This window comes from Silurus aristotelis (assembly GCF_946808225.1).
Source record: "Silurus aristotelis genome assembly, chromosome: 17".
In the NCBI taxonomy this organism is placed as follows: Eukaryota; Metazoa; Chordata; class Actinopteri; order Siluriformes; family Siluridae; genus Silurus; species Silurus aristotelis.
In genome coordinates this window covers 16212339-16224398 of record NC_139590.1, presented here as the reverse complement: position 1 = coordinate 16224398, position 12060 = coordinate 16212339, and the positions used below count along the sequence as shown (strand labels likewise).

The window sequence follows — 12060 nt, the reverse complement described above, 5'->3', positions numbered from 1 at the left end:
GAGAAAGGATATAGTAGCATAACACTAAACAAATGAACAGCAAAACTACACCAATGAGCACATTTTGCATACCTGATATATGTTCCTGAATATTCTGGCACATTGAAATGAGCCCTTTAACAAGCTCGCTGTCATGATATATCTCTTTCACCTCATTCTGTCTCAACTGAAGGAGCCGCCTAATTGCATTGGTATCTTTGCATTTCTCATTTTCACAAAGACAGTCTGTCAGGGGGAAAGTAAATCAAGTCATTAGCAGGTCAATAACAATAATGTGGACTAAAATTCAAGTAATAAATCATCTTTGTAAAATTCCCAAATAATGTAATAATACCAACATCAAAAATATTTAACAGTGTTGAGATCAAGAAAACCGATATGCATGATTACCTATTTTTACCAACTCAGTGTAAGTATTCTTCTTCGCCAATATGTGATTGAGAATCTTAATCTTTATGTGTCCTCTGATGAGTTGATCTGAAATGTTTGTAAATAATGACGTCGCTACAGCAAGTCTTTCTTTAGCCTCATCAGAGAGCTGATCAATCAGTTTTGCATCAGCACCTACAGTAAGAGTTAAATAGGCGTAAATACATTTGAAGAGAGAAAACAGAACATGTCATGTCCCTGCTAAAAAAGAAAAAAAAAAAAAGAAATAAATCCACTACCATGAAGTTGGAAAATATTTTTGGCTGCTGGCCAGTTAAGAAGGTGCTGGAAAACCACTTCTTCCTTTTCTTGGTATGAGCCACTCTCTGTTTTTGGCCAGGACTTCTGAATAATTGCAGAAATGAGCTTTCCAAACTTCCAGTTTATTCTGCATTTTTCAAATAGTCGTGCTTCAGTCTTGGCCTTAAGGAAAAAATGTTTTATATAAATTAAACGTTGTCACCTTTGTTGCTTATAAGTATAACAGCTGGACCAGAGCAATGCCTGAATTTAAAAAGATGCTCTATAATAGAAATGTTTTGATATTTGATCCATGCTTTTACATGCATCATTATAGCTTGGATTTTTTTTAAATACAAATAATTATGCTAATATGTATTGTGTAATAAAGTCCAATTAAATATTCAGCTAACTCATTACATATGTGTTATGCACTCTTTCTACTTTCTCATTTTATTCTATTATTTCATTTGTATTATTGGTTTGTTGCAGTCACTAAATTTGGAACAGAAATTATATCTTTGCTGTACTATGGAACAATTGCCTAGTTGTCAAACAGTCAGTTCCCATTTAGTCCCCAACATATCTGCAGTTATATACTGCAACAACATCTGAACTTGGAAGGTGGAAATTGCAGGTGGAAATTGCCATCTTGCGGCTGGATTATCTGCAAATTAATTAAAATGTACTAGAGAAACATAAAATACCTGGCACATGGAGGTGACAGCTTGTAAAGCACACTTCTCAATACTTCTTGCCACATAAGGATGAGTATCACTAAGTTCTTCAAATCTACCGCAGTATACTTCAATCTGGTCTATAGGGGATTCCTAAAACAAAATGCATTGTGTAAGCAAGGATTTGTTTTGCCAGGATGATTCAATATACATAGATACAGAAATTCCAAACCTGTTGAAATTTCCCTTCAAAATCTCTAGCAAATGTGTCCCTCCACTCCTTGGTAAATTCTTCGTTTTCAAAGCTTATAGAAATAATGTTGTTCCACATCTATGATAAAGTAGATGATGCAAAATAAAAAATATTGTGATACTCACAATTTAAAATAAAAAGCAAAAGTGACATAAAAACTATGCAAATCAATATTTTCTCACCTCAAACTCTGATGTGAGGTGGGCACTCAAAGTGTAGTGATGCAACAGGTTTCGCTTAAAGGTCTGTCCTATCCAAGTTCTGATCATTTTCAGAGCCACTGACAAAAGTTCACGGATCTTCGACGCTTTCTCTGAGGATTTTAGATCGTCTTTCTCTTGAATCTCCTATAAAAATGCATTAAAAACAATTAAAGCTTTGGTTTAGTAACAATTCGTTCTTACACAAAAATACATACACACTTTCTAACCGAGTGTACAAATAAATGCATCTTTTGATATGAGTAAAACGACACTTTTTCATTTTGAGTGTTCACATCAATATGCAATTCTGGGCATTTCCACCTAGATGTGCAAAATGCAGGTGTTTATGCAAAGAGACAGTAAGAATGACCAAGACTGAAAATCACCTTAGGAATAAATATATCCTATCAGTTTTACACCTCTGTAAAAGTATTGCACATATTCTTGAAATGATGGCCTAACATTAAAAATAAATAAAACACACACGATTTTGCACTTTCCAAAAAAAGGGGTAAAGAACTAGAGAATGAGAGACTCAGCTGTGTGTGTATAACTTTATCTCTAATGTAAATATAAAGTTAGCAAAATCATCATCAATACCACACAGAGAATATAACCAAAGTAGCTTTCTACTGTAATAGCATGCAGATCAGCCCAAATTAAAGACATTAAATGTAAAGAAAAAAAGATTTTCGTCCAAAAGACTGGTTTTCTGTTCTGTCAACCCAACAAATGGACTCTTTAATATTATGATCCACTCAGCAGTCAAATCAGAAAAATAAAAACATATATGACACTATTTTCCAAACATTCAAGCTACAATTGAAAAATGTAATTGGCCACAGATTTACTGACATACCTGCTCAGGGAAAGACTGGGAAAACTCTAAAACTGAAACTACAAGGTTCAAGCAAGCAATTGGAATGTTTGAATTTTCATGGCCATAGGAAGACTTCACTTGGCATATCTTCTCCAGAAGCTTCACAGCTGTTAATAGGCAGTTCCTTCCATAGTCAGTAGAGAAGCAGCTATGGATTAAAAGATGAATTAACGAAATTATGACTGTAAACTTGAGTTAATATGTAAAAATTTTAGCTGTATTTGTTAGCGGTAACAATACATTTTCACTATTTCTAGTATTTCAATGCAATGTGTTTCATTAAATATATTTATTAATTAATGGTATTGTGTTTAACAGTAAATCCACTAAACTTTACTTACTTATATTTTCGTTCAAGAAGCTGACCTTGAATGAACTGTAAGGTTTCAATCACAGACTGTGGAGGAACATACATATACATTATTTTTATTTTTATATATATATATGAAAGTAAGATATATATACACACACACACACACACACACACACACACACTTTTTTATTTATTGATTTATTCTTTTTAATTAAGCGCATTTATGTATAATTGTGCAATGAATACAAAAAATGCTAATAAAAATAAACAGTTTACAAAACATAAACTGTGCTGTTGTGTTGTACACATCATTGTTAGTTAACTTTGATACTAACTGTGGAATAGCTGTAGGAGTGCTCAGTTGGAACTTTAAGAATGAAAAGTTGCAACATGTCAAGAAGCTCCACATTGGTGATAGTGCCACATTCCATCAACTCATCAACAGATATCAAGAACATCCACGATCGAGCCAGCAGTTTGTCCACTTCCATGAGATGCACATTTGCTTTTATGATATTCAGAATGGATCTGAAAAATATTGACAATACCGATACAGTACTGTAAGTGCACATTCCCAAACTCCCAAAAGGCTTAACATAATAAAAATAAATAAATAAATAAAAACAAATAATAATAATAATAATAATAAAAGCTATAAACAGCAATCTGCAGGGTGAAAACACTCTGCATAAATTGAGCCCACAGTGCCCAGTTCTTACTTAGATGCATGGAACAATAAAGCGTCTCTGAAGATGATGGTCATTGTTCATCTACAGACTCTTTATTGTTTTATGCATCTAAGTATAAAATATAATAAAATATTATTTTAAATTATTATTATTATTATTATTATTATTATTATTATGTTAAGCCTTTTGGCCAGATGTTTCTGAAGTAATTAAGTGCTGATGAAGTGCTAATAATCCAGTTACAGGTTAGCAGAACAATGTACAACAATCTTCAGATTAACAGAGTTTGGTTTCTTAGTTAAACAAAGCTCCATTCCTATACTGAAAAAAGTACTGAATATGTTTTTTACATTTGGGTCAAATACATATACGTGTAACAACCATACATTTCAGATCTTTGAATGAACTAGCTCTGCATCCTTAGAATTACTTATAATACTTATGAGACAGGATAGCTATATTAATTATTACATGTATATTAATATATTATTATTTATGAAATATGATGGCCATATTCATTCCAAATGTCAGGAATTTTCCTAATTATTGATATTTACATTTTAACAAATATAAATAGTTCCCCCAGTGGTCAATTTTAGTCAGAATGCATCATATTTTAGTGGGTAGTGAATGGAACTACCATTCAGGTTTTGTGTGGATAGCGCTATGATACTCTCAAAAATATACACACAGATTTTACAGAACTAAAAAGGAGGCATCTGATTTTAGTGTTTCCCCTTAATGTATACCCACAACACATTTTGCATTTTTCAGGTTTTGTGCAAATCCAAAAATCCAAATTTGTCTTTGCAAAGACAATGAATGTCAGTTCAGTTAAACACAACTAATATATTGTGTGTAAAGCGAGCTTTATGAAAATGAATAGGCTCACCACAGACATCACAAAAACTCTAAAATATTTTTTCATTTAAAAAAAAAAAAACACAACACAAATGATCTTTGTGGAAAAGTACCTTCTGTCTTGTGAATTTAATGGCATTGTACTGGTCAGATTCAGTCCTTGTAATCCAGCCCAGGTCTGGTCAATTCTTGGGCTCACAGTGTGTAAAACAGGTCCAAATGGTTTTGATGTTCCCTTGAGAAGATGCAGAAGTGGAATCGCAATAATCCATCGAGTCATCCCTTCTGACTTCAACGTGTTCATCAGCTTTGTCAATATGTCAGGCAAGCTAGACAGTTTAAAAGGTGAATTAATGGTCTATTACCAGGGCATTTAAATAAAATTGAAGGAGCTCCTCAAGTAAAAAAAAAACTCTTATAATGAAGTGTGAAAACAGTTACATGTTAATTACCTGTTAATAATCTAGTTGATTATTAACCTGTTTATATTAAAGCGATACAAAAGTTTTTGACCAGCCCCATAGAAAGATGAGATAATCAAACTATTAAAATACATGCAATTTATATTATATAAATTAGGGTGAAACTGTACATGACTGAAAGTGTACCAACCTTTTAAAGCAAGAAAACGACTCTTTGATGTTGGTCCATAAGAGAAGAAACTCATCTTTTGGCAGATTTGGCAGGCACAGGGCAGAGCAAAGACGATTACGTTCCCCCTGATCTAGCCTAAGGTCATACTTATTCCACAAATACAGCATAATGAGAGCAGGCTTCAGAGGTTCGTTAATGTATTCACTTTTTTTTGAAGCACCTTCTTTCTGCAGTTCTGGGATGACATGTTCAACCATAAAGGTCTTAATGAGGATGCTTACCTAGCAAAAAGCAGAACAACAGTATCAAATCATATTATTCAATCAAAGAAATAATCTACTCAGAGGTAAATCTCCACATTACAACAATAATACTTACATCCTTTTCAGTGTAATTCAGAGCAAACCACTTTTGCTGTGTCTTTTCATATACAAAGGGGTTACCATAAATCTGATGGAACTGCTTGAGCTGAGTGCAAAAGTTTCTAAGATTGATGTCATTCCAGCTTCTGAGAAAATCAAAGATTGTATTGAGCATAATTCTCCCTGCAATCTCTCTTCCTTCAATCATGCTTTTTCTCTGTTCAGGCCAAAATTTATCCTTCAATCTTGTAAGTACATTCTTAGCTGGTTCTGCACAGATTATGTCATCATACTGATGCCACTCTCCTGCAATACAGAAAGAAAGCAGAATTGGGCCAAATGTTGACCAGACTTTGATATGCATAAAATCTGAATAAAAATACATCAGATTGCTGTAACAAAACAAAACTAACAAAAAAGTGTCTTTCCAATAGGATGGTCATAGTGCAGTCACTAGAACTAATTCAAACCTTACCTGCTGTTTTAACCACCTGGTAAACTAATCTAAAATCACACTGTGGACTTGCATGGAGAGACTTTAAATAAAGCTTTGGATGGTTGACTGAAGTAAAGGGGTAAATTTTCATGTGCACTAGATATGTTTCTAAAACCTTTTTCTGGCATTCTTAAAAGATATGTCTCATGCAGTTTTGTTTCTGTTACAACAAATGTTTCAACACACATCAACACTACCAGAACCAGAACAAGTGAAATGTGAATGAACCAGATAGTTACGATGAGGGTTGCAAAGGGGCAGAACATTTCAGGTAAATTTCCCTAAAATCTGGGGAAAATAATGGAACATAATCTGGGGAATTTTGGAAATATTCCAAATTGGAAACTTACTAGGTATTTATGGGAATTATAGGAACTGTATTATATACAAACGTAAATATTATAATATTTTGTTTGGTCATAAGCTGATGCATGCAAACTAAAACATTTAAATTGATTATTTTCATTTTGATTTAATTGTTATTAGAAGAGTTATGGATATTTCTTTATATATTTCACAATATTACTTTTTTGTTCTGCATTTTCGAATCAAATAATTGCAGGCTTGGACATAAGAGAATTCTTTCAAAAACATTTAAAATTATAATGTGACCTAACTTCTGACCAGTACTGTACTTCTGTATGATAACCGAAAACTGGCTAGCAGAAGGTAAAAGAAAGAGAATCATAGCTTGAGCTAGTTAGCCTCATAAATTGTAAATTAAACAGCGCTAGCTTACATTAAGCATAAGATTTACTCACTGGCCAGTTATTGTAAAAAAACATTTTTGTATTTGCTAGTTAAACTTTATTAGCGTAGATAAAAACATATACATAATATATTACATATATATTACATAAGTAATATCAAAACAGACTTAAATAGATGTAATCTATGGACTCAAACTGAACTGAACTGTGGCTTCAATATTCCCGTGGTAGTTTTCTGGAAGATGGGGGTGAACTCCCCTCCAGTTGGTCTTTTTTAAATTACTTACCTATTTTTATTTGTTTTTTACAATTGTGTAATTTTGTTGCAAAATAGCTTACACACAGCACCCTTTAAGCTATAAACATGAATTTATGTCATATTTATGTAATGAACACAAATATTTGCCAAGATAGGCATTATTTTGTGTGGCAGATTCAGGAAATTATCTGTTATGTTTTGGAGGAATGCACAGTGCATGTAGGGTTATGGCCTGCAGCAAGTTTGCTGTGTGCATGTGATTGATAAATGCAAGATAACCACTTTTGTAAATTCACAGTTTACTACCTTGAATTCCCATTAAATCTCATATTTTCCTGCTAATTTTCATGGAAAGTTTCCAGTCTACAAAATTCCCGGAATTTTTCATCCCTGTTACAATATGGTGGATTCTGGGTTAAATGATAGTCATCAGTTTGAGAAATATACTTTGTTTCAATTCTATTAATGCAAAACGTTAAAAAAGGGGTGCAGGATCACATTTTAATCTGTTTATAAAATCATACACAAAGTCACCTGTCAATTTTTTCCATACTTTCTCAGTGGCATGATTTACATAGTTCCATTAGAAACATCAGGATTAACTAGATACTTAGGTGTAGTATAAACCAATTTGGCAGGTGGCTCATGGAATACTGTACTTACTTTCGACATTAAGCAGGTGTGGTTTAACAAAAAGACATCTGTTTGTGGTTTCGTTTGAATCCAGTTTGTAGATATACTCATATTCATATTTCTTCTTTTTTTTCTTGTACACCACATACTTGTAGGGTATAGACACAGCTTCTGCTTCATCTTTGCTGGACACCAGGCACCCATGTACAAGTAATCCATGCTCTCCAAGATCCCTAAAGACATAAATGTGTTATTTCTTTATCACATTTAAATGAGAAATATGGAAATAAGAGCCAGTCACTAGAAAAGATCAGCTTTACCGTGTTACAGACAATTCAACCAGGTCTTTATTCCAGTCACTAATTTGTGGGCCAGCCCTTATAAATATTCGGTCTTCATTTTGGTCAAACTTAAAATCATCTGACAAGACAGCATGAAAGTAGATGGTAAGTCTTTCACTTGAGGTAAGCTGCTGAGTTGAGGTGGGAATTCTGCAATTCAATAGAAGAAGAAATTATTAGAAAAACTACTGAAAGTAATACAGTTGACTTCTCCAAATAAATCCGAGTTACACTATACAGTGAAGTGTACAGATCCTAATCAAAACAATACATGAAAGTTATGGGCATAGGTTCTTTTTAAAATACAAACCCAATTCCAAAAAAGTTGGGACACTGTACAAATTGTGAATAAAAAAGGAATGCAATAATTTACAAATCTCATAAACTTATATTTTATTCACAATAGAATATAGATAACATTTCAAATGTTGAAAGTGAGACATTTTGAAATGTCATGCCAAATATTGGCTCATTTTCGATTTCAAAGAGAGCTACACATTCCTAAAAAAGTTGGGATAGGTAGCAATAAGAGGCCGGAAAATTTAAATGTACATATAAGGAACAGCTGCAGGACCAATTTGCAACTTATTAGGTCAATTGGCAACATGATTGGGTATAAAAAGAGCCTCTCAGAGTGGCAGTTTCTCTCAAAAGTCAAGATGGGCAGAGGATCACCAATTCCCCCAATGCTGCGACGAAAAATAGTGTTGCAATATCAGAAGAGTTTAAAGTTATCATCATCATCTACAGTGCATAATATCATCCAAAGATTCAGACAATCTGGAACAATCTCTGTGCGTAAAGGTTCAAGGCCGGAAAACCATACTGGATGCCCGTGATCTTCGGGCCCTTAGACGGCACTGCATCACATACAGGAATGCTACTGTATTGAAAATCACAACATGGGTTCAGGAATACTTCCAGAAAACATTGTCGGTGAACACAATCCACCGTGCCATCCGCCGTTGCCGGCTAAAACTCTATAGGTCAAAAAAGAAGCCATATCTAAACATGATCCAAAAGAGCAGGCGTTTTCTCTGGGCCAAGGCTCATTTAAAATGGACTGTGGTCAGGCGATTCAAAATTTTAAGTTCTTTTTGGAAAACAGGGACGCCATGTCATCCAGACTAAAGAGGACAAGGACAACCCAAGTTTTTATCAGCGCTCGGTTCAAAAGCCTGCATCTCTGATGGTATGGGGTTGCATGAGTGGGTGTGGCATGGGCAGCGTACACATCTGGAAAGGCACCATCAATGCTGAAAGGTATATCCAAATATCCAACATATGCTCCGTCTCTTTCAGGGAAGACATAGCATTTTCCAACATGACAATGCCAGACCACATACTGCATCAATTACAACATCATGGCTGCATAGAAGAAGCATCCGAATACTGAAATGGCCAGCCTGCAGTCCAGATGTTTCACCCATAGAAAACATTTGGCGCATTATAAAGAGGAAGATTCCCGTGGGCTCACCACCTGCAGGAGGGACTGTAAGGGACCGGTGCTGAGAGGATTGGGCAGCATTCGAAGGCGGGGGCCTTGACAGCCTGATCCCCGGACACGAAGAAGTGTCTGGGGAATCTGCTTAGACTGCTGCCCCCGCGACCCCAATTACGGATAAGCGGGAGAAGATGAATGAATGAATGAATGAATGAATGAATGAATAAAGAGGAAGATGAAAGAAGACCTAAGACAGTTGAGCAACTAGAAGCCTGTATTAGACAAGAATGTGACAACATTCCTATTCCTAAACTTGAGCAACCTGTCTCCTCAGTCCCCAGACGTTTGCAGACTCTTCTAAAAGAAGAGGGGATGCCACACAGTGGTAAACATGGCCTTGTCTCAACTTTTTTGAGATGTGTTGATGCCATGAAATTAAAAATCAACTTTTGTTTCCCTTAAAATTTAAAATTTTCTCAGTTTAAACATTTGATATGTCATCTATGTTGTATTCTGAATAAAATATAGAAATTTTTACCTTTCACATCATTGCATTCTGTTTTTATTCCCAATTTGTACAGTGTCCCAACTTTTTTGGATTCGGGTTTGTACATTTCAGTTGCACACAATTCTGACATTGAACTTGAGTCCAGTTTCATTTGTTTGTAATTGGCTCAAACTGTACTAATGGTAACACCAACACCTGACAGCTTCAGTTAACCTTGATACAGTGAAAGAATTTGATAAAAAAAAATCTAATACTTTTGTTTTACCTATACACCGAAGACATGAGTTTGAGAGCAAATGATGAATATAAGACAAATCAGAATTTCAGAGTCAGAATTTTCTAATATTTACATATAAATGTTTTATACACTTTATAATACGACACCTTCACTGGCAGATCACCATATTTTAAGGTGTGCAAAATAGCCCTAAAGTAAACATTATTTCTATTAATTATAAGTTAATAATGCAATTTTGGGGTGCATTTTCCTTTGCTTGGAATAACTGCATCAAGCCAGTGACCCACTGACAACAGTTGCATTCTTCTTTTCCAGGCTTGTTACTCGACTCCATTCACTTGATGCTTGTTTTGAAATGCATCCCACTGATGAAGTCCTTTATTGTATTGGCACTGTGTTTTGGGTCATTGTCTTTCTTCATCATAAAGTTCCGCCAAAATAGACTGGATGCATTTCAATGGCAGACAGAACGACATCTACAGACTTCCGAAGTCAGTCTGCTGCTAACACATGAGTTACACCATCAATAACAATTAATTAGTCAGAAGCAAGACAGGACACTAAATTCACTTCAATGAACTTGTATGTTTTAAATCATGAGCAAATTCTTTTTCTCCAGAATCTGCCCTTTCCATTAATTTGGTAGATATTTACTGTAGTTCCAGGACCTTTTCTCATCTTTGCATTACTTTGCAAATTCTTATCTGGCCTTAAAATTCTTAATTGATGATGAGTGGTTTTGTTTTACAGTCACAATATAAATGCCCTCGAGGTCTGCTTGGAAAGGCGGAATATGACAGCTTCACCCTTGCTCTGTGGAAGTTTTTGCTGATGTCAATGACTTTTGGTTTTTCTTTATATCTCTTTTCTTTCAGTAACTGCTATTGTTTTTCTTGGCCTGACCTGTTCTATGCCTGTTTGTTAGTACATCACTGGTTTCTTGTGCAATGTCTCTGATTGAGTTTCCCTCTTTTCTCAGCTTCAGAATGGATTATTTATTCCACCCATGGACAGCTCTCTGGTCACAAATATAGCCTTCACAGACAAAATCCAGTTCTCTGGCCCAAAATTATTAATTATATAAACAATAAATCTAAAAAGAACCTATCAACACCTGTCAATCAAATTGTAATATTTTTGATCTGTTAAAAAAAAAAAGTTTAGTTTTAAACAAAAGAGTGCCACAGTGTTTAACACAGATAGATGTAAATATAAGGAAATGAAAGCTGACATCTGGCTTTCATCTTGTATTTATCTTTTGTTCTCAGTCCCAAATGTAAAAAAAAAATTATAATAATCAAAAAAAAAAAAAAAAAAAAAAAAGAGTTGTCCTTTCTGTTCCAATACTTTTGGAGGGAACTGTATACTTTGGGCGGTACAACTGTACAATGAACCCAAAATAAAAAATATAAATAAAATATATACATTTTACACAATCAGTTAATTATAACATGCCTCCTGCACAGACATTAGAGATGGTGCTTAAGCCCCATCTCGAACACTGCTACACAGGGCAAGTCTGGCAATGACACTATATATCTAAATATCTAACTATAAAAACTACAAAAACAGCTATGAAATTTGAGTCTGAATATGCCTAACTTTCCCCACGTGAATTTGAGACACAATTTTAGAACTTTAATTGCTGGCTATGAATGCAACTCCTATTATATTTTCAAGCCAAATTCTAAATACCTCTCTGGAGGAGCATCTTTTCTATCTGCTTCTTCACTTTTGTTTTCCTTTTTAGACTTATCTCCTTTCCCGTGAGAAGGCTGATTATGTTCCTTCTGTGGATCAACACTGGACCCTCGACTGTTCATCTAAACATGAAAAGAAACAGCTTTAATTACATTTGTTCGAAAATATATGGTTTGAAAATGTACATTTCGAACCATATGTCATACTAAATGTACTAGCTTATATGAAG

At 34.4% G+C, this 12060-nt stretch overlaps 1 protein-coding gene across 1 annotated transcript in view; it reads right to left on the bottom strand.

Annotated features, from left to right (window-relative positions):
* Nucleotides 1-12060, bottom strand: part of LOC310739642 (E3 ubiquitin-protein ligase rnf213-alpha-like) — a 46036-nt gene that overhangs the window by 26404 nt on the left and 7572 nt on the right. The window contains exons 5-19 of the mRNA XM_083565724.1: nucleotides 11826-11953; nucleotides 7920-8090; nucleotides 7630-7832; nucleotides 5518-5807; nucleotides 5158-5420; nucleotides 4659-4874; nucleotides 3331-3523; nucleotides 3024-3079; nucleotides 2662-2830; nucleotides 1782-1946; nucleotides 1579-1677; nucleotides 1377-1499; nucleotides 669-852; nucleotides 391-564; nucleotides 73-225 (exon numbers count right to left, since the gene is read on the bottom strand). Coding sequence (XP_083421850.1) covers nucleotides 73-225; nucleotides 391-564; nucleotides 669-852; nucleotides 1377-1499; nucleotides 1579-1677; nucleotides 1782-1946; nucleotides 2662-2830; nucleotides 3024-3079; nucleotides 3331-3523; nucleotides 4659-4874; nucleotides 5158-5420; nucleotides 5518-5807; nucleotides 7630-7832; nucleotides 7920-8090; nucleotides 11826-11953 — 2587 coding nt within the window. The remainder of the gene's footprint in view (nucleotides 1-72; nucleotides 226-390; nucleotides 565-668; nucleotides 853-1376; nucleotides 1500-1578; nucleotides 1678-1781; nucleotides 1947-2661; nucleotides 2831-3023; nucleotides 3080-3330; nucleotides 3524-4658; nucleotides 4875-5157; nucleotides 5421-5517; nucleotides 5808-7629; nucleotides 7833-7919; nucleotides 8091-11825; nucleotides 11954-12060) is intronic.